The sequence below is a fragment of the Thalassophryne amazonica genome, chromosome 4, assembly GCF_902500255.1.
Source record: "Thalassophryne amazonica chromosome 4, fThaAma1.1, whole genome shotgun sequence".
In the NCBI taxonomy this organism is placed as follows: Eukaryota; Metazoa; Chordata; class Actinopteri; order Batrachoidiformes; family Batrachoididae; genus Thalassophryne; species Thalassophryne amazonica.
Window position 1 is genome coordinate 31,151,454 of NC_047106.1, and position 27,007 is coordinate 31,178,460.

General features: G+C 40.8%; 1 protein-coding gene across 1 annotated transcript; it reads right to left on the minus strand.

Moving 5' to 3' along the window:
- Nucleotides 1-26: 26 nt before the first annotated feature.
- On the minus strand, nucleotides 27-25,992 carry LOC117509595 (protein NipSnap homolog 2-like). Its single transcript, XM_034169332.1, has 10 exons — nucleotides 25,864-25,992; nucleotides 15,171-15,310; nucleotides 15,046-15,091; nucleotides 11,718-11,812; nucleotides 10,546-10,616; nucleotides 10,318-10,458; nucleotides 7,933-7,964; nucleotides 1,961-2,055; nucleotides 1,736-1,819; nucleotides 27-1,598 (listed from the first exon to the last, which is right to left on the minus strand). Exons 1-10 carry the CDS (start codon nucleotides 25,953-25,955, stop codon nucleotides 1,534-1,536), a joined length of 861 nt encoding a protein of 286 aa, XP_034025223.1. The 5' UTR covers nucleotides 25,956-25,992; the 3' UTR covers nucleotides 27-1,533.
- Between the last annotated feature and the right edge of the window lie 1,015 nt (nucleotides 25,993-27,007).

Consider the following 27,007-nt stretch of genomic DNA (forward strand, 5'->3'; position numbering starts at 1 on the left):
TGAGTGTGCAAATTAAATGCCACACGTGAAGCTGTTCAAACTACTTTAATATGTGTTGGTGTTCTTGTTTGTCCCCGTAAACAGCAGAAGATGACAAGAACAAACATGCTCACTTGTCAAAAATGTTGAATATGCAACCGCAGCAGCATGACTCCAGTCACGCCGATAGCATGGTGATCGGTGTGTTAGTCTTTTTTTTTTTTTTTTTTTTTTTTTTTTTGAAGGAGGCATGCTGTATCCACAGGGAAAAAAGAAGCCACAGTTACAAACATTGACATTACCATGACAGGGAAAATTAAGACTGAATGTGCACAAAAAAAGAGCAGTACTTTTCAATAATCTGGTTTACAGTCAAAAATCAATCTCACAATAGTCCTTTAGCCAATTTTGACCTAATTGGTACCACTTAAAGGGACTATACAACACTCGAGCCCAGACTCGGTGTACCACGGCTGACACGAAAATGTATAGTGTCCAACCCAGGGTGGCAAGGGTCAATGGTTTGCCTGATCACAAGGAGTCCAAGGAGGTGTAGTTTGAAAGAATGTTATGGGGTAAAAAACAAAAATGGTGACAAAGGTCAACTTCAGTTTGTACAGCGGTCAAATGTTAAAGTTGCTCCAATTTTGGTCAAGAGTGGTGCAAATGATTCATTGAGCTAATAGGATTAATAGATGGAATAGTTTTGACAGGTGGATGTTGGTCTCCATAGTTATGATCAAACAAGGTCCATTAGAGTCGATGACATGTTACCTCTTAACTTGATAACTAAACAACAGATGGTGCAAACTATTCCTTTTTAAAACTGTTATTACCTCAATCTCTTTTTTTTTTTTTTTTTTTTTTTTTTACAAAACTAGAGCAACATTAACTTTGATGAGACAATCTGGTATACGTTTCAATATCGTTAGACTATTCTTAAATGCTGACCCCGTGTAACCCTTGATTGACCTCTACTTAGCGATATCTGCTACCCTGTGATAATCACCATACATTTGTGTCCAGGCCATGGTCTACTGAAGCTAGATTGTAGGTACTGTTTTGTCCCCGTAAGTGGTACAGGACAGGCTTTTAACACTCAAATCAAAGCTCTCTTCCGCTAAACTCCAGCTGAATGCCTCAGTCACCTGAACAGATAATATATATGTATTCCAAATTTACATTAAATAAATAAATAGCTTCAGCTATACTATTTGCCCCATCTGTGTTTTCACATCCATATTTTTGTATGAAAACGCCAGCAGGTTCAGAACTGTTTGTGGACCACTTTTCACAAGAGTTTTACAGAATGATGAGGTTTGAATACACTGGATTTATTCATCCTCCCCCAAAGAAGAGTTGTGCGTGTTGGAAGGCTTTCAGTGACCTGGGACCCTCCACAGATGGAGCAGAGTATTTTCCCATCTGTCTTAAAGATTTCTTGAGGTGAGGACATAAAAATGGAGGGAGTGTGTTTTTGGCAGTGTACACAGCAGGATGAAACCTTCGTGTTGTAATTGTGGACTGATGTAATGTCTGATTTGGCTTCTTGCTTCACTGCAGCGGTGAAGCCTTTGTCGGGATCATAATCCTGGAATCCATATATTGAATAAGAGGAACTGGAAAAAATAACACGTGGAAGATGGTTTAAAGTCTGTTTGATAAGTCAGTCAATACCCAAACCTCACTCAGTGATGGTCTAATATACAGGCGATATCTTGTGTGAGTTTGTTGCAGGGTGTTTTAGTTTGCTCACCCGTGTAATACACCACTTCATCCCAGCCCTCCTGCTGCCAAACAGCATTCCTTGTGTCTTCTCTGGACTGGAGGTCTTTGTAAGCTGCAGACAACACACTGACAGTAAGACTGCGCACATGACGTGACACTGCAAATGCACTGAGAGTGGTCTCTTGTGCTTATCTGCAGGTGGAAACTGTCAATTTGTACTTTTTCCCCACCAAAGCCACTATCTGAACTTTACCCCAGAGGTGATGAACCATGTAGAGATTGCCGATCTGTGAGAAAAAACCTCCTACAGCTTCTCTGTTCTGCTGCCGGTATCTGATGGCTCTGGCCCTGCAGAAGAAGAGTGCATTCAGTCACGGGATGGACAAAAACAAGCAAGTCATTTAGACTGTTTGACCAGTGCTATATCTCTGCGTATTTTCAACTGTTAACTTTCATAAGTGGATTTTGACTGTTTTGTTGATTTAAACAAGATATTAGTCATCTTTGTATAGCATCAGTCCTGTGCACTTTATTTTCCAGAACTCCATATAAGCTAAGTCCATTTCAAATGATCAACATGGAATGTGTGGAACTGTTAAAAGTCATCACGTTTTCTTCCAAAGTAAATATGATCACCGTTTGGAAACTAAAATTCCTGTTAATACTTCAACCTTTAAATAACATATAAATATGATACTGCTATAATCTTAACAACCATGGATATTTGTCCAAATAAAAGCCAGTTAAAACTATGAACATCTAAATAAGTCAAAAGGTAGAAAGCTGCTCCAGTGTAATTAAGGAGCTTCACATATCACAAAACCCACGGTTCAGTTCGGATCACGGTTTTAAGTCATGGATTGGATCATTTTTCACAAGAGAAAAACAAAAAGTATGGGACGGGAACAAGTACAACTTTGCTAAAATACAGTGAAGAAAATAAGTTTTGCAAGTTCTCCCACTTAGAAATCATGGAGGGGTTTGAAATTTTCACCTTAAGTGCATGTCCACTGTGAGAGACGTAATCTAAAAAAAAAAAAAAAAAAAAAATCTGGAAATCACAATGTATGATTTTTTAATAATTTATTTGTATGTTACTGCTGCAAATAAGTATTTGAACACCTACCAACCAGCAAGAATTCTGGCTCACACAGACCTGTTAATTTTTCTTTAAGAAGCCCTCTTATTCTGCACTCTTACCTGTATTAATTGCACCTGTTTGAACTTGTTACCTGTATTAAAGACACCTGTTCACACACTCAATCAATCACACTCCAACCTGTCCACCATAGCCAAGACCAAAGAGCTGTTTAAGGACACCAGGGACAAAACTGTAGACCTGCACAAGGCTGGGATAGACTACAGGACAACAGGCAAGCAGTTTGGTAGAAGACAACTGTTATGATTATTTATTAGAAAGTGGAAGAAACACAAAATGACTGTCAATCTCCCTCGGTCTAGGATTCCATGCAAGATCTCACTTTGTGGGGCAAGGATGATTCTGAGAAAGCTCAGAACTACACAGGAGGACCTGGGCAATGACCTGAAGAGAGCTGGGACCACAGTCACAAAGATTACATTAGTAACACATGATGCTGTCAAGGTTTAAAATCCTCCAGGGCAGCAAGGTCCCCCTGCTCAAGCCAGTGCATATCCAGGCACGTTTGAAGTTCGCCAGTGACCATCTGGATGATCCAGAGGAGGCATGGGAGAAGGTCACGTGGTCAGATGAGACCACTTACCATGTTTAGAGGATGAGAACAACCCCAAGAAAACCATCCCAACCGTGAAGCATGGGGTGGAAACATCATACTCTGGGGGTGCTCTTCTGCAAAGGGGACAGGACGACTGCACCGTATTGAAGGGAGGATTGATGGGGTCATGTATTGCGAGATTTTGGCAAACAACCTCCTTCCCTCAGTAATAGCATTGAAGATGGGCCATGGCTGGGTCTTCCAGCATGACAATGACCCCAAACACACAGCCAGGGAAACTAAGGAGGGGCTCCGAAAGAAGCATTTTAAGGTCCTGGAGTGGCCTGGCCAGTCTCCAGACCTGAACTCAATAGAAAATATTTGGAGGGAGCTGAAACTCCAAACCTGAAAGATCTAGAGAAGATCTGTATGGAGGAGTGGACCAAAATCCCTGTTGCAGTGTGTGCAAACCTGGTGAAAAACTACAGGAAACGTTTGACTTCTGTAATTGCAAACAAAGGCTACTGTACAAAATATTAACACTGATTTTCACAGGTGTTGAAATACTTATTTGCAGCAGTAACATACAAATAAATTATATATATATAAAAAAAAAAATCATACATTGTGATTTCTGGATGTTTTTTTAGATTATGTCTCTCACAGTGGACATGCACCTAAGATGAAAATTTCAGACCCCTCCATGATTTCTAAGTGGGAGAACTTGCAAAATCGCAGGGTGTTCAAATACTTATTTTCCTCACTGTAATGTTTTATTAAACTGCAATATGGGCAGTACTAGTGAATAAAAAGTGACCTGTGTGTCAACATCATGAAAAATAAAACAAATCAGACCTGAATTTATGACAAAGTTCTTTTTCACAAAAAATATGGACATCTACATTATCTGGTGACCGCAGCAGAAATCCTCTAAACAACAACAAACTTAATTTCCATGCCACTTTCAGGATAAATACCACTTGCCAAATGTTTTGTGGAGCATAGTGGACTCTTCAACGCCCAGCTGAGGACAGCGCTTCACAAATTCTCTGCTCAATCTCAGCGAGATCAGTGCACACGTTTCATCCTTATCTTCCTGATATTTGTTAGTAATTCTTCTCGTGCTTGGACATCAAAATGCATAGAGCGTCACAGGCCATCTACTTACAACAGGCTCTGTTCATGTTAATGCACAAGTTTTTCTCCACTCAGTTATTGACATCTGCATTGAGATTTAGGTAGTTTTACTCAAAATAAATAAATAAATAAAACCAAGTCATCATGTCAATAAATCTGAACTTCGCACACTATTATTAAGCACTGCAATTCATTCATGTATCATATGTGTGCCAAACCATGAGGGGCAGTTTGTACACATCACAGTTTAACTACAAACTGTTACTCCACGAGGTGCAGTGGCGTCCTGCGTAAAGAACAAAGCAACACTTCCTTTGTGTGTGTTGTAATGAGGTTTTCGGTTCCTTCTTTTAATAGCTGGTCTGTCCGCGCATGCATGTTTAGTGTCTACACTGTGCGTTTAAGGTTGTGGAGAGTAGCAACTTTCTAGAAATTCCTCTTCCCAAAATATCATTCAGAGGCTAAAAAGGCCTTGTGCCAAGAACATGGTCAGACTGGAATTAAGACAGATCTGACTGCTCAAGGATTCCAACGTGATTCAAAGTGGGTGGTCCTTCTCAATGCACAGTTGTGGGGGAAGTGATCCAAGCATAGTGGGTGTTTATGTCTGAGATGATGTTACTTTAGTATGACATTCAGTGGCACAAAATGATGTGTAGTACCTCTAAGGGGGAAAACACAATGTGTGAAGTCCAACTGAAAGAACTTTTATTTATATACTGACGTACACTTCTTAATTATATATAGACATTCAAATAAGTAATGTGTCACCACTTTTCATCTAAAATTACTTTCTTTTGGATAATCTCCATTGAATTATGGGCACATTATGGGTTTGGCATTAATGTCTTTTTAAATGGCAAATGGCAGGGGTGGTGGCCAAGTGGTTAACGTGCTTGGTTTCAGTGCAGAAGGTTCCGGGTTCAAATCCCACCCCTGCCACATTTCTCCATGTAATGTGGAGTTGCGTCAGGAAGGGCATCCAGCGTAAAACGTGCCAATTCAACATGCAGATCCACCTTGGATTTGCTGTGGCGACCCCGAGTGCAAATAAGGGAGCAGCCGAAGGGACTTACATTAATGTCTTTTTAAACAGTGATTATTGCCAATGACCTTTGTTGTGATATGAGGTACATTCTTTCATTTTCTATACCCAATTACTCCAGCGTCAGTGCACATGCCTGGAAGAAGAGTCCCTTTATACAGAGAGTAACGACAACTGGGAGCAGAGATCAATCACTAATGATTAAATGCAGAGTGGTGCATACAGAGCAAAAAGAGAAAGAAACACTCAGTGCATCATGGGAACCCCCCAGCAGTCTAAGTCTATAGCAGCATAACTAAGGGATGGTTTAGGGTCACCTGATCCAGCCCTAACTATAAGCTTTAACAAAAAGGAAAGTTTTAAGCCTAATCTTAAAAGCAGAGAGGGTGTCTGTCTCCCTGATCTGAATTGGGAGCTGGTTCCACAGGAGAGGAGCCTGAAAGCTGAAGGCTCTGCCTCCCATTCTACTCTTACAAACCCTAGGAACTACAAGTAAGCCTGCAGTCTGAGAGCGAAGCGCTCTATTGGGGTGATATGGTACTATGAGGTCCCTAAGATAAGATGGGACCTGATTATTCAAAACCTTATAAGTAAGAAGAAGAATTTTAAATTCTATTCTAGAATTAACAGGAAGCCAATGAAGAGAGGCCAATATGGGTGAGATATGCTCTCTCCTTCTAGTCCCCGTTAGTACTCTAGCTGCAGCATTTTGAATTAACTGAAGGCTTTTCAGGGAACTTTTAGGACAACCTGATAATAATGAATTACAATAGTCCAGCCTAGAGGAAATAAATGCATGAATTAGTTTTTCAGCATCACTCTGAGACAAGACCTTTCTAATTTTAGAGATATTGCGTAAATGCAAAAAAAGCAGTCCTACATACTTGTTTAATATGCGCTTTGAATGACATATCCTGATCAAAAATGACTCCAAGATTTCTCACAGTATTACTAGAGGTCAGGGTAATGCCATCCAGAGTAAGGATCTGGTTAGACACCATGTTTCTAAGATTTGTGGGGCCAAGTACAATAACTTCAGTTTTATCTGAGTTTAAAAGCAGGAAATTAGAGGTCATCCATGTCTTTATGTCTGTAAGACAATCCTGCAGTTTAGCTAATTGGTGTGTGTCCTCTGGCTTCATGGATAGATAAAGCTGGGTATCATCTGCGTAACAATGAAAATTTAAGCAATGCCGTCTAATAATACTGCCTAAGGGAAGCATGTATAAAGTGAATAAAATTGGTCCTAGCACAGAACCTTGTGGAACTCCATAATTAACCTTAGTCTGTGAAGAAGATTCCCCATTTACCTGAACAAATTGTAATCTATTAGATAAATATGATTCAAACCACCGCAGCGCAGTGCCTTTAATACCTATGGCATGCTCTAATCTCTGTAATAAAATTTTATGGTCAACAGTATCAAAAGCAGCACTGAGGTCTAACAGAACAAGCACAGAGATGAGTCCACTGTCTGAGGCCATAAGAAGATCATTTGTAACCTTCACTAATGCTGTGAGACAAGCACACGCATTTCTGGTGGACAGGACTCCGAACCTCAGGGGAAAGAAAGACAGAAAGGAAGCAATACAGAGAGTTGTTTCTGCAATAAAACTGCTCAGGGGTGTGAATTTTGGGAGGGATTTACTAAATTACGCATCAAATGGCGCTCGTGATTTTGCCGCAACTTGTGGACAAAACTACTCTATTCTTTCAGAGTTTGGCTGTTGAAAATACCTCTAATCACAGAGGATCTCTGTGTGTGTGTGTAAAACAGTTGCATGTTCAGTCCTTCTCATGAGCTGCTGTAAAAGTATGTTTATGTTAGATTTAACATCTCGATGTAATCATTCAGATGAGCTACGCTGTGATGCGGTGCACTGATGCAATCAACACAGACGGATAGACGGAAATCACCACAACATAATCCCCCTTCGGGCCTTGGGCAAGCGAGAGATAAAAAGGGAGAAGATGGGAAAAAAAAGATTTCGCAGCAACATTCTCAACAAGGGTAATCTAGCTTGTAGAATGTTTCAGTAATGCTGCAGTTCCTCCCGGTGCCAAAATTACTGACTAGATCATAAATGTGGTAAATGAGACCCAAAATTCAGTGAACTCAATCATGAAATACAAGAAAGACAAGTACAAAAAAAAAAAAAAAATCACTGCTTTTCCAGACACCAAGTGTGCAAATAATGCAGAGTTCCAACTGAATCTCGTGCACGTGGGTCCAGTCCTAATCACTGGGCCTCTCTGGGGAATTAGTCTTATTAATGACATACTGTTTCATGTTGTTTCACTGTTCTGTGATTACAGTTTAGTCATTCAAATGAGTTCAGGCTGACTTACCAGTAATTTCCCCACTCAATCATGGTTCCTGGCTGGAGAAAAAGAAAAATGTTACTCTTTATTAAAAGAGAACATTTTGGCTTCACAGCTTCCCAAAGTAGACACAAACATTGGCTCTTCAGTCCAGAACAAATATATTAATGAAAAATAAATAAATAAAACAACTGATGGTCAGAGTTTGCATCAAAGATGGTCTGCAGACAGTTTTGCCTCATGAATTATAAATCAGGATTTATTTGCAGGAGTAATGCCACATGATTCTCATTGTGGGCAAATTTCATCCAGACTGAACTGGTGAAATTATCATTTGAATATCAACTGAACAAGCTGTTTCCATTAAACAATTAACTTATTGTACATTATTACAGAATACAAACTCTGCGACACTGGGGTAAATCAACAGACTGCTAACAACGTTGGGTGGTACAACAGCTCAAAAATAAAACCAAAACATCTCTCTCTACCCCCCCCCTGCTGGGTGGATGTAGTACCTCAATAACACTGCTTTAGCATACAAGATTGTGAGATCTGTCACAAAGTAAAAAGTTCTTTTCGAATAAAGCTGTATTGCTCTAATCATAAAAATGTGTCCCAATATTTATCTTCCTGTCCACACCAGGGCTCTCCTTAAGCAATGGAAACATGGGGCAGCACCAGGATGTTACATTCTCAGCACCATCAAGCCAATTTTCAAGTTTAGGGTGTTCACTCTCCATTTTCCCAGATAATTCGGCTTACATTTATTGAAATTCATAAGTTTGCAGCCACGCGGAGTGATTTCTCATCTCCATTGATTTCCTGTGTAAGCTCGTGAAGCAGGCATCTCCCAGTGATTCAACATGCAAGACTGGCAGGTCATAGGTCTGGTTAACTGTCACACAAACAAGAAAGTGCTGCTATTGGTAAAATATCTGACATCACGCAAAAGTTTAAAAGCACCATTTCCGCAGGGCAAGTTCACAAAGACCTTCAGCTGATTCTTTTCATGTGAACCGTGAGGAAGCACAAGCGGGAAACAAAGCCTGTGGATCAGAGGACTATTTTGTTGTTTTCTTGTGCCATCTCTGGTGGTACACACTGTCCGTGAAACAGAGAACCATCAGAATCTCCAGGATGCTGCACTCAGCAAGCAAAGTTCACTGTGAACAAAGGCGTTTTCATCCAGAAAACAGCTCAAAATCAGTTTATTAGTGTGTAAAAAATAAAATAAAATAATTACAGTATAAAAAAAAACACACATTATACAAATACAACAATAAATAAGCAAGAACAATACTTGCGTGGAAGCTCATTTTATTTATTCATTGTTTATTGTTGTTATTTTAATTTTTTTAATTTGTGGACAACCAAGCAGAATCTTTTTTGTTTCAGTCAATGTCTTTCCCAGTCTCTTCTGCCTATGAAGTTGTAGGAAATGGCTTCCGTTGGTATTTAAAGCAAAGTGCTGCAGCTTCTCCTCTGTTTGAATAAAAAAATAAATAAATCCTCCAATGACCCCCCCCCCCCCCCGCCAGCCACACCCAAACACCAGCGTGCTGTAAATTTCTGGGGAGAGCCCTGCACACTATTGTTTCAAAAAAATGACATTACAGAAAGAGCTATGGCACTTTGTTAACCACAGAATGACGACGAACAATGAAGAATAATGTGATTGGCAGTTGATTTCAGCAAAACTTTGAGCTCTCTGGAGTAATTTATATTATTATTGTCTTGCAGGTTTGCTCAAATCTTGTATACCGCACTACTGTCAGCGTCATTGCTACACATTTCTTCCGATGTGCTTCCCCTGCTGAACACTCACTTATTTCAACAAAAACAGCTACATCTGGACACTGACATTTCATTTTTTATTTACTTTTCTCGATAGAAAACCTGTTTATTTTTGTAACATTCTAGAGGTTGTGATGGACGTCATTAGCTTATTATCTATTTTGAGTGCAGTCACTGGCAACAGATGTTTAATGTAAAAAAAAAAAAATCAAAAAATTGCAATTATAATCATTTTAAAAGTGGTGCACCTTTACAGTGTGCAAGAGTGAAACAACATCATTTGGACTATAACAGAAGAGAGGTGCATAAAATGTTTCAAGACAATAATGTCAAGACATAATTAATAGTTTGGTAGACTGAAGTTATGGAGTCATCGATGATATGGTACTCGATATGTTTGGTTCCACCTGTCAAAAGGTCCCCACCCCAGTGACACTTCGTATCATATTTACTTCATATCAAATTTTAAATAAATAAATAAAAATTTGATTTTTGGGGGGTGCCAGTTCAGAATTTATGTTTGGTTTGGGTTAACATTTTTTTAAGCTTAAACACAAAGACTGAGCAGAGGTCAGCAGTTCTAACAACACAGTGCAGCTGTGGTTCAGTACTCACCCTGAGCTGGTACGACCTGAGCTCATAGATGTTGGGCCCCTCTCTGGGTACGGGCTCGTTCCAGAAGCTGAACTCCAACAGGAGCTGGTTCCTACGAGACTGCAGCATCTTACCCCGCTGCTTCCTGTACTCTGTGAACTCCTGCACATGGAGGCACGCCAGTCACTCAGCTTCACTTTGTCTGATGGTTAAACGTAGCAAATGGGGGCGACGCCAGTGAGTCAGTACCTTGTTCTGCTTGAGCTTGTTCATCACCTCTGTCAGAGCTGGGTAACCGCCTCTGTAACGCCACAAAAAAACTGGGGGAAAAATATCAACAGTTAAATGGCACTCACATTGCTGCTGTTATTCTCAGTATTAAAAAACTGGGGGAAAAATATCAACAGTTAAATGGCACTCACATTGCTGCTGTTATTCTCAGTATTAAAACCTTCAGTATAATTCTTCTTTGAGAGACGACACACAGAACAAGGAATTCTTGCACATATTTTTTTAGCAGAATATTAAATGATCATGCAATGCATCTTTGTTCATGACTGAAGATCATCAGTCAATAAAATAAGAAAGTGGCCTATTAATCTGTACATTTTTAGTTGTTTTAGGGAAATGACGACATGTTTTAAACTTGATTCATTTTTCTTATTAGTGGACTTGCTCAAAAAGCCACAGATGGACTGAATTATATAGCACTTTTCCATCTGCATCAGACGCTCAAAGCGCTTTACACATCAATGCCTCACATTCACCCCGATGTCAGGGCGCTGCCATGCAAGGTGCCCACTACACACCGGGAGCAACTAGGGGATTAAGGACCTTGCCCAAGGGTCTGTAGTGATTTTCCGCTCAGGCTGGGATTTGAACCGATCTCAAGCCCAACGCTTTAATCACTAGACCATCACCTCCCCCAAATCAGATTAGTTTTTAATGAAACTTTATGCAATTATCAACATGACATAAAATTTTTAATTAGGATGTGGATGCAGATTCTTCAAACAGAGGGCTGCAGGGTATTGCGTAAAGCGTATTGTGATTTTTGTGGGAAATGATGTGACAATGTGGCATATTGACAATGTGATTTGATTTAAGCTTTTGCTTCTGCCTACACTCTTTTGGGCACATGGGTAGGTTGTTAAACTGTTTTCTTTATGAGCTTTTTTTGTTGTTGCTATTTTTGTGTGTGTCGAATAATAATTTTTTAAAAAGCGCTGGAGTTAATAAAATTAACTGCAATAATCTCATATGTCAATTTAAACTCGGGTTTTATGGCTCAAAATCAGTTATCTCAGAGCCCTTAGTTTTATGTGTGTGGATATGAGGTATGTGATCACTCTAACTTTACTCTCTGTGCAGATTAGAGATCTGTTACACTGCAGGTGGCGGTGTTAATGCTAAAATCCTACCAGCCTGGTCCTGTTCTCCATACCAGGTGTTCCAGGTACCCACCAGCTCACAAGGGTAGTATTTATCAGCATGGATGGAGGGCAAAACATCATCACTGTCAGAAATTTAGAAAAGTAAACTAAAAATTTTATCAGTCAAATCCACAAATATTACATACATCATGTGCAGAGGCCAGAAGTGTCCATAAGAAATACAACATTTACCATATTTCCCAGACTTTCAGTTCACCAGAGTATAAGTTGCAAGAACTCAAAACCCGAAGAAAAATGCGACTTATACTCTGGAAAATACAGTAGTTCTTGTATTTTGTTTAATTCTTGCGAACAAGATAAAAATAAAATACAAAATTCTGGCATCACATTCTGCCAAAATAATTCATCCCTACATACAAGGCTCTGAACTTTCCAGCATTTGCTTAAAGCACTTGCCCTTGATGATAGCTATACACTCTTTAATTAAGCTTTACTTGAGATTGGGGCAGCTGCAGTGAACTCATCACTCTGGTGAAGTCAGTTGGCAAACTCTCCATGAAGAAACTCTGAAGACAGCTGCTGTTTGATTAGATTTTTTTTTTTGGCAAGTTTTCTTGTGAATTTATGTTACAGTGCTGGAAGAGGCCAGGAAGGAATTCTACAAGGACAGAGTCAACGTTTCTTATATACCCGTGAAATGTTATGATTTCAAACATTGTAACAAGACATCAAATCAATGACAACTGTTTCTACCTGAGAAACTGCTTTTCAATTTGTCCTATGAAATTTAAAGTCCTTTTAGTGGTGACGACCTTATTTTTAGGCTGATTGTGGGGGAAAAAATTCCACTCTCAGTACGTTCCTTGAGTTTCTCCCTTTTTTCCCCCTCCTCCAGGTCGCCACAGCAGATCAGAGATGGATCTGCATGTTGATTTGGCACAAGTTTTATGTTACTGTAGATGTTCTTCTTGACACAACTTCATATAACATGGATAATGGCAAGGGGTGGTCTTGAAATGGGAACCTTCTGCTCTGGAAACAAACGCACTTAACCGCTTGTTCACCACACCCTGGAAAATAAATTCTACTGTAAACATGGAAAATCCACCAACCTTATTGTTTTTAAAACATAGGCTTGTATGACTAGGTAAATGGTTTAATTGATTAATATGGTTTAATTAATTATCCTGTGCAGTGTTTGTGGGAGGAAGAAGAAGAAGAAGAGAAAAGAAAATCACTCCTGAAATCAAAATGCATTTCTGATGCAACTTTCTCATATTCAAACATTCATAATTCCTTTATAGGTTAGCTGAAACTTTACATGGATTCTTCTTTAACCCTCTGGGGCTGACGCCGTCGTATACGATGGCTGAGACCAAGTTTTACTAAATTAAAACTTTTTAATGATATGAGATAGAAACTTAATTTTTTTTTTTTTTTGCTGAAAAGTTAACTCCGTGGACTTTCGAGCCAGCCGTCCACCATCTTTGTACTCCTCATAGAAGCTGTGTGATGTCGTGCGTAATGCGAGTGTCCAATCGGAATTGGTTCACCATCACATGGTTTTCCAAAATCCAATCGTAGGGCAGATTTACCTCACGATAATTTTCAATTTTCAATTTATTTAGCACCAAATCACAACAGAGTTGCGTCAAGACACTTCACACAAGTAAGGTCTAACCATACTAACCCCCAGAGCAACAGTGGTAAGGAAAAACTCCCTCTGAGGAAGAAACCTCAAGCAGACCAGACTCAAAGGGGTGACCCTCTGTTTGGGCCATGCTACAAACAGAAACAATTCACAAAACGAATATACAGGAAATGCTGTTGGTACACAGGACAGGAGGGTTTCCAGCACAAATAAAATTCCTATCTCTGGATGGAGCTGCACCTTAAACAGAGAGAAGAAAAAAAAAAAAAAAAAAAAAAAAACAGAACCAGGCATCAGAAAGACAAGAAATACAGTATAATTTGTCAGCATTAAACAACAAGGAAAAAAAACAAAAACAAGAAATACTAAGGTGATCGCCGGCCACTAGCCCTAAGCTTCACTAAAAGATACAGTATTTAGGTAAAGTTGAGGTGATAAACCAAAGACTGTTTTTAGCAGTAATGTGTTACGAGTTGGCCCGTCTGAATAGCCCTCTGGCTGCTGGTTCCAATGCGCCCTGTGCCACTATGCACAGCAATCAGTGAAAGTCATCAGAACACTCCAAAACACAATAGAAATAGAAGTTTGTGATGTGACCTTTGTGTAATATCAGACAGAAATTGCTATGAGATGAAGACAAACAAAACGCATAGACCATTTTGTATTTATTGTTCAAATTGTGCATTTGTGTTTATTGTTAAAACCTTGTTGTTGTACAGTCTTTTACACAAGACCCCAAATTACCTTTATAAAGTGTCAAAACAGTTGTTTATTATAGTTTGCTGTGTGTGGAAAATTATTTTCTGCTTTACTTTTCCTTTCTTATTTCTGATTGTAAACCTTTATTACACTTATAAAACACCACTATAGTACATATATTCTGAAAGTACAGGTTGTCCTGAAAAGAAGAGACATAAAACTTGATTGTGGGATGCAGGGAGAGCTGTTAACAGCTATAATAAATCATTTATGCCAGGCGAGTGAACTGTCCAAAAAATGCCCTCAGACCCCAGAGGGTTAAAGTGACACAATTTTCATTTCGGTGGTGATTTTGTATCAAATTTCTTTTTTCTTAAACTCTACACTAGACATGGCTTCTCGGAACAGAAATCCATTCCAGCACCCACACCGTGAAAACATGAGCAGACATTCAACCGGTGCCTGCTTTCCCTGGAACATAACTGCCATTAATGGCACACTTGAACAGAGAGACGGGTCTCTGAATATATGGTTATTTTGGGCAAATTAATTAATTAAAGTGTGGGAAAGAATTAATCAATATGTGTGCATGAAATAGCATTTTAAGCACTTGATGTTGTACAACCCCAATTCCAATGAAGTTGGGACGATGTGTAAAATGTAAATAAAAACAGAACAGAGTAAAAACACTTGATGTTTTGTTCCTCTCAGTAGCCACCCTGGGGCTCCAAACAAACATTCAAAGTATCTTGAATGAGAACTGAGGCTTCCAGTCAGGTGTCTCCCATCTGTACCCTACGCTACAGGTCCTAATTCAGCCAAGAATGCAACTGTAATTAGACTGCTATCAACTTGGTACAAGCAAAATGAAGATCTACCTCCTTACAATGACAGGAATATTTTTACATAATGCAACACAATCCACAGTTTAGCTGAATTCACTTTATACTGTTACAGTTTAAGTATATTATGCGCACATGCAAAGGAAGACCAAACAACACTCACCAGAGTTTGTTGTATTCATCCAGGCACTCTGGTTTGACATTATGGTCTGGGAAGAAAACAATGTGTGAAATAAATTTTGTAATTGCTTCCTGATAAGTACAAACACAGTGAAGGCTTGTACTTACACTGGATTTTATAAAGATTGCTCTCCTCATTTTTGGTCAGCAGGTTTGAGTGTGCGTCCTTCCTGGGGATGACTTTCCTCACAAACAATGATTTGAACCAGCTGTCCTCTTGCTTCCTGCTGCTCGATGTGGCTACGCCCCTGGTAGTAAACAAAGACAAGCCATGAATGAATGAACGAACGTGAAAATCTTCCACCATTTGTAAACCTGCCTTGACACCTGCATGACTTTGATCCACGCATTTGCACACATTCTGCCGTGCAGGAGAGTAAACCCGTCGCAAACCGTTGTAAACTGTGCGCAGCTTCATGCAAGTCTGCAAAGAAAATTCTGAAATGTTCAAAGTCTCTGACGCATTAATTACGTGAACTTCATGTGAACATTGCACAAACAATTAAAAAAACACTGTGTGTGAGTGACAGTGATGGCGTCATTGCACCGCATCAGAGCGCAGCTCGTCTCAACAATTGTAACAAGATGTTAAATCTATCATACACATACTTTTAGGGGAGGTGATGGACTAGTGCAGGGCTACTCAACTATATTTTTCCGGGGGCCAAATTTGTCAGAATACTATGATCTGTGGCCGGATATTCTCGTGACCTGTACTATTACTCTTGGATGTACAATTGAGACAAATGCTACTGCATTTCTTTTTCCCTTTTAATTTAACAAAACATCAAAAGTATATACTGATGAAGTCACTGAGTGTGGGAAAGTGCAATAGCCAGTTCACAGACTCTCTGAAGTGCATTGCCCTGGCTTAACCACCTGACATTGTTGTGCAAAAGTAGGTCAGAGTGTTCAGCTGACATATCAGCAAGTAGACTGCGAAACAACCTGTGCTGAAGACTGCATGTTGCTCTGATAATGTTCACTGCAGCAATCACAGAATCTATGACACTTTTCAGCTCACCATTATGCTGAGAGCAGAGGACACTGGTGAGGCTGTAGTTTTGGTGCAACAGCAGAGTCGTGCAGACAGTCCTTTGATCCTTCCTGCCATCGAGGAAGCTCCATCTGTAACCAGCAGATTAACACGCTCCAGGTCCAGTCCAATGCCTTTAAAAAAGCAATAATCTTTTGGAAAATTATTTCCCCTGTTGTTTGTCCTTCCAGTGGAATTAGGCCCAACAGATCCTCCTTGAAACAGTCATCGTTGAAAAACCACATATACAAACAAAGTTGTGCTGTATCGGAGCTGTCAATTGACTCATCCACAGCCAGCGACATGAATTCAGCTTTCTTCAACTGAGTTAGAAGAGTCTTGAAAACGTCTGGTTAAAACATCCACTCGTCTTGCAGCTGTTGTATCTGACAGAGGGATTGACTTGATTGAAGACATGACCTGCTGTTTTAGCATGTCGTCCGCTACCACCTCATCGACAGCAGCTAATATGCATTCTTTCACTGTTTCGGAGTCAATGAATGATGCTGCTGTTGTCTTCTGTTGCAGAGTGCAGCTACGGGAGAAGATTGCAGTGCTTCGCTTATAGTTCAGATTAAGTCCTTTTATTTTTATTTGATGAGCATCAGAACCCAGTGGATATTCATTGTCAAAACGAGAGTGAGTTGTAATGAAGTGCCTCTGCACGTTATATTCCTTATTTACAGAGCAACAGTCAGAACACAGCAGGCACATAGGATTGCCTTCGGCATTTTCTACATGCACATATTTACCAGGCCAGTCATATTTTCGTTGTGAACTTGCCATCTCTTCTCCTTTGAATGCGCTCTGTTGTCGTCTTCTTCTTCGAGTTTACTGGTGGTTTGCAAATCAACACGGTACATTACCGCCACCAACTCTTCGAGTGTCCACAATGCCTTCACGCGAGGTGGGTCTGTTTGGAAACAGTGCTGACGTGCCGTAAAGGACTCAACATGCTGCAAAGCACCACAAAGTGTCGTAAAAATGCCAAAAACTGGCTAATGCGCTTTGTAGTGGCTTTTGATCGTGTATTTACTAGTATTTATGGGTAAATGGGCCGCAGGCCGGTCCAAACTTATTAAAGGGTCGGTTCTGGCCCGCGGGCCACCAGGTGAATAGCCTGGTCTAGTGGTTAAAGCGTTGGGCTTGAGACCAGAGGATCCTCTGTTCAAATCCCAGCCTGACTGGAAAATCACTAAGAGCCCTTTGGCAAGAACATTAATCCCATAGTTGCTCCTGGTTTGAGTACCCTGTATGGCAGCACCCTCACATCGGGGTGAATGTGAGGCATTATTTGTGAAGTGCTTTGAGCGTCTGATGCAAATGGAAAAGCGCTGTATAAATGCAGTCCATTTACCATTTTTACAGCTGCTCATAAGAAGGAATGAACATGCAACCATTTTAACAAGCCATGACAATACATTACAAATAATTACCTTTTAGACTGTTCAAAATGCATTCTCCACCTCATGAAGCGCAGGAAAGAGAGAGACAGAAAAAAAAAAGCTGCTTCTGAAACAGTCCTCTGTGATTCTGGAAGTAATTAGAGGTTTTTTTCGACAGCTAAACTCAGAGAAAACAATTAATCCACTATGAAGTAATTATTTTACATATGCAGCGTCCAGCACACAAAGTGCAGCACCCAGCTGGGTACACAGCTGACTGGCACCTACCTACCGGCCCGGGCTCTGCGTTCTCACGGTGCAGGACTACTTTGTGTCCCTAGGGTGAATAAAAAGTCTGCGGGTCATAGAGCTTTCTCTTATTGTGCCCCTGTTCTGTGGAATGATCTCGTTGCATCAATAAAACAGTCAGATTCTGTAGAGACTTTCAAGTCCAGACTTAATATGATCAGATTTTTTTCAGTATCATGATGTAGAAATGCACCGATCCACAATTTTTCACTTCCGATCCAATCCCTGAATTTGGATATGTGCCAATACTTTTCCGATCCGATACCAGAGCCAGAATAAATAATGTCTTATCTCATCACATAGCATAACACAATCAGTTTCATAGATCGTTTTCTGCTTCTCCCTTCATCATGCACTGATTAATGAATGTCTCGTCTCATCAATCTTATCTATCAGTAAGTTTTAGCCTACACACCTTGACAGAGTAGCTGTGGCCTCTTGTCGGCACAACTGCCTCAACATGTTTGAGCACTGCGTCATAAACAAACCGCAACACATGTCCACGTTCCACTGCATCGTCACGTTTTCTTTGCATTTTAATTGTGTTTGCCGTGTAATTTGGCCAAAAACTCAGAGAAAGTGCCATGTTTCTGATGGGGACATATGAGAGCTGTCCCCAGATGTAGGATTGCTGCGTCATATGCATTATATTTTAACCCATTAGTGCCCATCCTCAAATGAGACTGTGCTGCCCAATTAAAACTCACATTTTTTAAAACATATTTTCATAGATCTCAGAGGTTCCCACAATGTGTTGGAATTTTCTTGCTAAAAATCCACTCTGATCCTGGATTTTAGCCTATAAACCCAGCTGAACGAACCCTGCTCATTGATTTCATCAATTTTTGTGTGGATTATGCAACATCCTGGAAGCAAAGGCATGTGTTTCCAAATCAGAAGCCTTGGAGTTCTACAACTCATTAAGGCCAGTGATGCAGTATACAGGCATGGGGACATCAATGTCTACAGTGTAGTCAGGACTGTTTTGAGGAAAGGCATTAAATCAGCCAAACGCAGATACAGAAGCTGAACTGAAACCAAACTGAACAATTCTGCAAACTCTGGCAGGTGTGGAAGGGGATCAAAGTGATCACAGACTATAAAAGAACATCTCTGTCAGGGAACTGCTGTGCCACGTTGGCTGAGGAGGTAATTATTTTCTATGGCCGTTTTCAAAAGGAAAACAAACCCAGTACTGCTCCCACACCTCATCTCTAATGACACCGCCCCAGTCTGGAGCAAACGTGAAGCAAGACTCTGTGTATGTAACATCAATCCCGGGAAAGCAGCTGATGGAGTACTAGGACAGGTGCTGAAAGACTGCAGCTGAGCTAGCAAAGGTCTTCACCACAATCTATAGCATGTCACTGTCCAAGCCTGCAAACAGTTAAAGGTCATATGCCTAAATGATTACAGCACTGTGCCACTCACTCCCATACCAGCAAAATGCCTGGAGAGGCTGGTCATCAGACACATCAAGAATGCATTACTACAAACACAATCCGTACCACTTTGCATATGGGGAGAACAGGTCAACACAAGACGCCATCGCGACTGTGCTCCACACTCGAGTAGATCACCTAGAGCACAGAAATACTTATGCAAGGCTGATATTTGTTGACTTTACTACTGCTTTTAATACAATCCTGCTGCACAAACTTCATACCATATTACGTAACCGCAGACTGAACACTACACTGTGCAACTGGATTTTGGAATTCAACCTCAATTTCTCAGAAGGATTCTTCCCAAGGAATTAATACAGTCCTATCTAATCTAATCTTTTTAACAAACCGCTCACAGAGTGTTAGAACTGGCCAAGAATACTTCCTCCACCCTTCTTATCAACACTGGGTCACCCCAAGGCTGTGTGCTCAGTCCACTCCTCCACAAATATTACACACGACTGCTGTGCTTCCTTCCCAACTAATTTCATTGTCAAATTTGCTGATGACACCACTTTGCTCGGGCTCATAAATTGTAATGATGAGTCAGCCTACAGAAGTGAAATGCAACATCTGGCATCACAGTGTGAAAAACACAACTTGGCCCTTAACACCAAAAAAAAAAAAAAAAAAATAATATGATCGTGGAATTCCGCAAGTCTTCCATGATCCTCTCACAGTTCACTCTCCATCAGTAACGAGGTGGTGGAGAGAGTCACAAACTTTAAGCTCTTGGGTGTGACAATCGAGGATCTGTCCTGGGGTGTTAATATTACCTCAGTCATAGGAAAGGCCCAGCAAAGTCTCTTCTACCTGAGGAAACTGAGGAGGGATAAAATCCCTCAGCAGCACATGATGACCTTCTAACACTGTGCTATTGGTAGTATATTGAACTATGGTTTCTTAGTGTGGCTTTCCAGCTGCACCAAGGCTGAGCAGCAGGCACTCCAGGGGTGGGGTTATGGGAAAATGCTGTTCCTTAGATGAACGTACGGTGTTTGCGAGGCAGACTCTGTGGGTGCAATAAACACCGAGCTGGGGAAATGTCACTTACTTAGAGGAGCTCTTATTTCACTATCTGATGTAATCTAGGGAAAACAATCTGGGTACCACTGGAACTACTTTGTATCAAACAAGCGCTTACTACGAGTGACTAGGATAAGGAGCATCACTTGCATTGTGAGGGAGCATCAGCGCTGTCATTTTGGCCATGTGGCCTGTTTCTCTGTGTATGATCAAGCACGCAGGTACCTGAGTATTGAGGGATCAGCTGAAGAAAGCCAAGGGGCTGTCCACGTTTCACGTGGATGACTGCCATCCAAGACCCGGGGCAGTTCCATGTTGTTGTGGATGCGGCAAAGTGCAGCACCAGCGCATACTCTCAGACTTGTACATTAGAACTGATGGCTACTGCATTTACTTTGCTGTGGTAAACAATTCATGCTGTTTTAAGGAATAGTCACTTTTAAGTTCATGAAAAATGATACACTACTTTAGGAGTTGGTGTGGGTACATTTCCATCAATAATTTTAATCAAAATTAATCCACCTGCACTTCAGAGATGTTAAAAGAAGAAGAAAAAAAGACTTGTGTTTCTCTGTGCAGTAAACAACAGAGCAACTGGCATGTTTTGCTTGTACAGTAAACATTACCTAACCGATCCGGAGCCAGCGTTGGTGAGGCAGACTCAACGGGTGGAATGAACACCTAGATGGGGAAATGTCACTTACGTGGAAGAGGTGCTATTTCCCTTGATGATGTCATCTAGGGCCATAGTTCTCAAACTGTACAACCAGAGGGAGGTTGCCTACCACTGGTGGTTCACAGGCTCCCTCTGGTGGCATGCAGAGTCAACTAAACAAACTAATTTTTTATGGTGTAATGAAGTCAGCTGCTTTATTTCAAATAAGGAAGTTTAACTCAACAACTATTCACTGAACCAATACAACCAGACGGAGCAGACTATTCATAATGAAGGATTTAAAAGGACTCTAATACGAGGTCTCTTAGATAATAAACCGACCCTTTTATTATTTTTTTTAACTATATGGATTTGAATGACATGCGATTACACCAATCATGCTTGAACCCTCGTGCGCATGCGTGAGTTTTTTCACGCGTGTCGGTGACGTCATTTCCCTGTGGGCAGGCCTTGAGTGAGATGTGGTCCCGCCCTCTCGGCTGAATTCCTTTGTTTCACACGCTGCTCGAGACGGCACGCGTTGCTTTATCAAAATTTTTTCTGGACCTGTGAGGAATATCCGAGTGGACACTATTCGAGAAATTAAGCTGGTTTTCTGTGAAAAGTTTAACGGCTGATGAGAGATTATGGGGTGTTTCTGTCGGTGTAAGGACTTCCCACGGAGCGGGACGTCCTGCAGCGCTTCCAGGCGCTGTTGTCGGCCTGTTTCGAGCTGAAATCATCCTAATTTAAGGCTTAATTCACCCAGGACATCATGAGAGAACAGAGAAGATTCAGAAGAGGCCGGCATGAGGAATTTATGCGGACATTCCACTGTTTAAGGACATTTTTTTAATGAAAGACGTACGCGCAAATTCGCCGAGTCGTTTCCGTGACGACTCGGCAAATCTGTGTGCGCCGCGACAGGAAAAACACCTCCGTGTTGAAAACCATTTGTAGAATTCAGGCGGCTTTTAATGGCTTTCAACAAGTGAGTAACTGAGAAATTGTTTAACAGCTTGGGCATGTTCCAACTTGCCCGTTAAGATTTCCAACGGAGGTGTTTTTCCTGCCGTGACCCCCCGCGGTCGGGTCCAGCCCGACATGCGACTCTGCCCGCACGTTCTTTCATTACAAAATGACCGTTAACAATGGAATGTCCGAATAAACTCCTCATGCCGACTTCTTCTGAAAGTTCTCTGTTCTCTGACGACTTACTGCGTCAACAGAGCCTGAAATGTGGAAGTTTTCAACTTGAAACGGCGAGACGCTGCTGCCTCGAAGCGCAGATCGCCGTCAGGCGCCGTGGACCGTCCTTAAAGCGACACTACCAGACCAAAATCTCTCATCAGCCGTTAAAATTTTTACCGAAAACCAGCTGAATTTATTGAATGGTGTCCACTCAGTTGTGCCAGTTTTGAAAAAATTTTTATCAAACAAAGCAACAGTCTCTGAGCCATTCCTAAACAATGAAAAAAATCGACGAGCGGGTGGACGACTCCTCACTCAAAGACTGCCCACAGGCGAATGACGTAACCGACAGGCGTGAAAAAACTCTTGCATGCCCACGAGGGTTCAAGCATGTCTGATGTAATCACACGTGATTCAAATCCATATGGTTTTTGAAAAAAATAATAAGGTCGGATACTTTTCTAATAGACCTCGTACACACTGCAAATCAATTTCTGCTGTAACAGACAAACATGATGAAGAACAATTATAAGTTGATGAAAATCTCCCACATGCATGTAGGCTTATTATGTTACATGTACAAGGTCCGTCATTCTAAATACATGTAGGTGCACTTTAATTAATTACCATACGTCCGGAAAGTATTCACAGTGCTTCACTTTTTCCACATTTTTTTAATGTTACAAAATGGATACAATTAATTTTCTGCTCGAAACCCTACACACAATACCCCATGATGACACCCTGAATAAAGTTTTTTTTTTTATTTCTGCAAATTTATATATAAACCCCCCCCCAAAACTAAGATATCACATGTACATAATCATTTACAGCCTTTGCCATGAAGCTCAAAACTGAGTTCAGGTGCATCCTATTGATAGGACATGATTTAGAAAGGGACACACCTGTTTACATATCAGGTTCCACAGTAGACAGTGCATGTCAGAGCACAAACCAAGCATGAAGTCAAAGGAATTGTCTGAAGACTACAGAGACAGGATTGTCTCGAGGAACAAATCTGGGGAAGGGTACAGAAACATTTCTGCTGCTTTGAAGGTCTCAACGAGCACAGTGGCCGCATCATCCATAAATGGAAGATCAGATTCACCAGGACTCTTCCTATAGCTGGCCACCTGTATAAACTGAGTGATTGGCAAAGAAAGGCCTTAATTAGGGATGTGACAAAGAACCAGATGGTCACTCTGTCAGATCTCCAGCATTCCTCTGTGGAGGGAGGAGAACCTTTCAGTAGGACAACCATCTATGCAGCAATCCATCAATCAGGCCTGTATGGTAGAGTGGCCAGGCAGAAGCTACTCCTTAGTAAAAGGCACATGGCACCCCACCTGCACCTGGAGGTTGCCAAAAGGCACCTGAAGGACTCTCAGACCATGAGAAACAAAATTCTCTGGTCTGATGAGACAAAGACTAAACTCTTTGGCGTGAATGCCAGGCGTCATGTTTGGAGGAAAGCAGGCACATCCCTACAGTGAAGCATGGTGGTGGCAGTATCATGCTGTGGGGATGTTTTGCAGTGGCAGGAACTGAGAGACTAGTCAGGATTGAGAAAAAGATAAACGCAGCAATGTACAGAGACATCCTTGATGAAAACCTGCTCCAGAGCGCTCTTGACCTCAGACTGGGGAGACAGTTCACCTTTCAGCAGGACAATGACCCTAAGATATCAAAGGAGTGGCTTCAAGACAACTCTGTGAATGTCCTTGAGTGGCCCAGTCAGAGCCCAGACCTGAATCCTGTTGAACATCTCTGGAAAGATCTGAAAATGGCTGTGCACAGATGGTCCCCATCCAACCTGATGGAGCTTGAGAGGTGGTGCAAAGACGAATGGGCAAAACTGCCCAAATATAGGTGCACTGAGCTTGTGGCATCATATTCAAGAAGACTTGAGGCTGTAATTGTTGCCAATTAGGTGCATCAGCAAAGTACTGAGCAAATGGTCCAAATACTTATGTCTATGTGATTTTGCAAAATTAAAAAAAAAAAAAAAACTTTTTTCATATTGTCATTGTCATTATGGGGTGTTGTGTGTAGCATTTCAAGGGAAAAATGAATTTACTCCATTTTAGAATAAGGCTGTAAGATAAAAAGTGGAAAAAGTGAAACAGTGTGAATACTTTCCACTGTATTCTCAAGCTTTTACCACACACTTCTTTTATTCACAACCAGTTTCCATGATAAGAAATTAAAGTATTTCCAGACGTCGTCTTCCAAAACAAGGGCATCTTAGGTGGACAACAATTTCCGACCCAATCCGTTGGGCCCAAATCGGGTGTCCATGCTCTAGTTTGCAGTCATTTTGACAATTTCTCTGTACCCCTCCTTTGTTAAAACACACTGCAGATTATGGACCAATGCTGTATGTGAGAGCAATCAGTTCTTCAGTGCTGGACAAGGTCCTGGATGTCACACAGTCCACAATAATGTTTCTCATTTTGTTTGGGGTCTGCAGACAGGTGAGGGAAACATTATTGGTTGATATCCATGGTTAAATGCATTTTGCAGAATGTGACCTTTAATGTAAAAGAAATATCTCTGGACTGTTGGAAAGACAAAATAGCAATCTCTCAATGACCCCTTGACCAGTCAGAAAAAAAAAATATATATATATATATATATATTTATTTATTTTAGTATTTTTCCAACAGCTGGTAGATTCAACAATTGATTGATGAATCTTTTTTTTTTTTTTTTTTAAATGAATCTATTACCAGAGTGGCTGTGTGCGTTCGTCAGCAGGATGTAGAAAAAGTTTTGTGGCGCAGTGGGATCCTGGTCTGGGAGATGATTTGTCTGTAACAATGAATTCAGATGTAAAATTTTTGTGTCTGTGTGTGTTGTGGGGAACACAAAAGAAGGAGGTAATCAAGGGGACTGGGCCTTGACAGAAGTACGGTCTGAGAGACCTCAAGCCGTAACTATATTTATTACAATTTATAAATGTTAGTGATTAATCTATTAATTGTAATAGTTGCTAAAAGAGCACTACAACATAAGAAATAAATATCCAAGTTTCAAAGCTCTGATACTTTTCAATGTGGAAAAACAGAGGGCCAAAACTGTTCCAAAGCACAAATGATTTTTTAATAGTTTTCAGCAAGTTACAAACAAATATGCAACTGTGGATCTTCTTTTACAGTAGTTCTAAAATCAGCGTCACGCCCCATTTTTAATGCCCTAATATCGCAAAAACCAATACAGGAAAAAAAAAATTGTATGGTGCCTACTGGGAATAATAACATTAATTTGTGAAAGTATATAAAAAAAAAAAACAGTCAAGAACATTTTCTGAAATCTGATGACTTGAGGTGGCTTTACTTCTTAAACACATTAGAATATACAGTAATTTCTGACATTTTGTAAATGATAATAAAACAAAATACACAAAATGACATATACAGCTTTCAAGTATGCAGCCCCGAAAAGTCAAGATTTTAAAAAGTAAAGCCACTGATGAATATAAAAAAAAAAACGTTTTCAGTAAAGCGTCAACTGACCTTGAAGCAAACGACAAGCATAACAGCGAAGAAAACATCCCTATGTAGTTTACTTTCGCATAAAACAGCAAACACGCTTCACAAAGTGTGAAATTGAAGAATTTGAGATTAAACGTGAAGCTAGAGGCTACAGTGGGTAGCACTTATACGGGCTAGCTTGCCCCCGACCACCGTGGCTACTGCCGAAATCAAATAAAAACCCCACGAACACCGAACATTCACAGTGACGACTGTCTCACCTGCTCCCAGGAACGAGCTGTCCGATCCAAAACACCCTGCTTTTAGCTGGACCAAGGCCACCGCAAATTCTCTGAAGGACCCCTGTCGCCATCTTTAACACTGCACTTACTACGTATGACCAGCAGGTGGTGATGAAAGACCGGTCCGAAGGCTAAGCAGTGGTGGTGGGGATCAAGCTTATTGTGTATTAGCGCCACCTTCTGCTCCGGAGGATCACATAAGAACGTAACCGACTCCAATCTGTGTAATTTTTCCCATACTTTCCAGACAAATATTATAATATAGCCAGCCTGCCTTAAAAACGTGAACAGCACCCTGCCTTACCGCTTCTAGTCCCACATCAAAGTGGCTCATTCACCTGACACACCAACCACCTTACATAAGTGGGCCTTATATATTCCTTTTTTTTTTTCTTATCACTTTCAGGCACTTATAAAAAGAACAATGCCCCATTCTCAAGAGGACTGTTTCTACTTGAACTTTGGGGGGTCATTTTAGGGGGTCAGACATTTTTGTGTGTGTCTTTACCACAGGGCCCAAACTGAAAGGTGATTTCCAGTACCTTTTTCAGGGGCAAGTCATGTCCCTGCTCTGGGAAAGGTACGTCTGACCTCTACTGGAGGGCAGATCGATAGAAATATCGATAATAGCAATACCAATGTTGGTACTGATATTAATACAATAACATGCTTTTGGAGGGCGGTATGCATTTTCAGAGGCCCGACGTCCATGCCCAGCTCGCCCAAAATGACAGATATTCGCCAGAGTTAGACGAGGGCGAATATCTGCCGCACAATACCGCACAACACTTGTAGTCAGACGACGTCCCGGATCAACAAAGCGTTTACTTTGGAAATGAACGGCACATTCCACTGTTACTGTTTTCTTTCTGAAAAAATTTTGATGAAACAAAGCGGCAGTCGATCAGCCAATTTCCTGACAATGAAAATCCGACGAGGGGACTGGACCACTTCTCCCACAAGGCGTGCTCACAGGCGAATGACGCAACCGACAGGCATGAAAAAACTCACGCATGTGCACGAAGGTTCAAGCTTGGCTGATGCAATCACTCATGATTCAAATCCATATAGTTTTTGCAAAAAATAAAAAGGTCCGTTACTTTTCTAACAGACCTCGTAAATC

Coding starts and splice junctions, on each gene's coding strand:
- LOC117509595 (XM_034169332.1), bottom strand. CDS start 25,955: ATGGCGACAGGGGTCCTTCAGAGAATTTGCGGTGGCCTTGGTCCAGCT. Junction 7,965..10,317: donor TCAGGTCGTACCAGCTCAGG/GTGAGTACTGAA, acceptor CTTTTTCTCCAG/CCAGGAACCATGATTGAGTG. Junction 1,599..1,735: donor TGAAGTGGTGTATTACACGG/GTGAGCAAACTA, acceptor TATTTTTTCCAG/TTCCTCTTATTCAATATATG.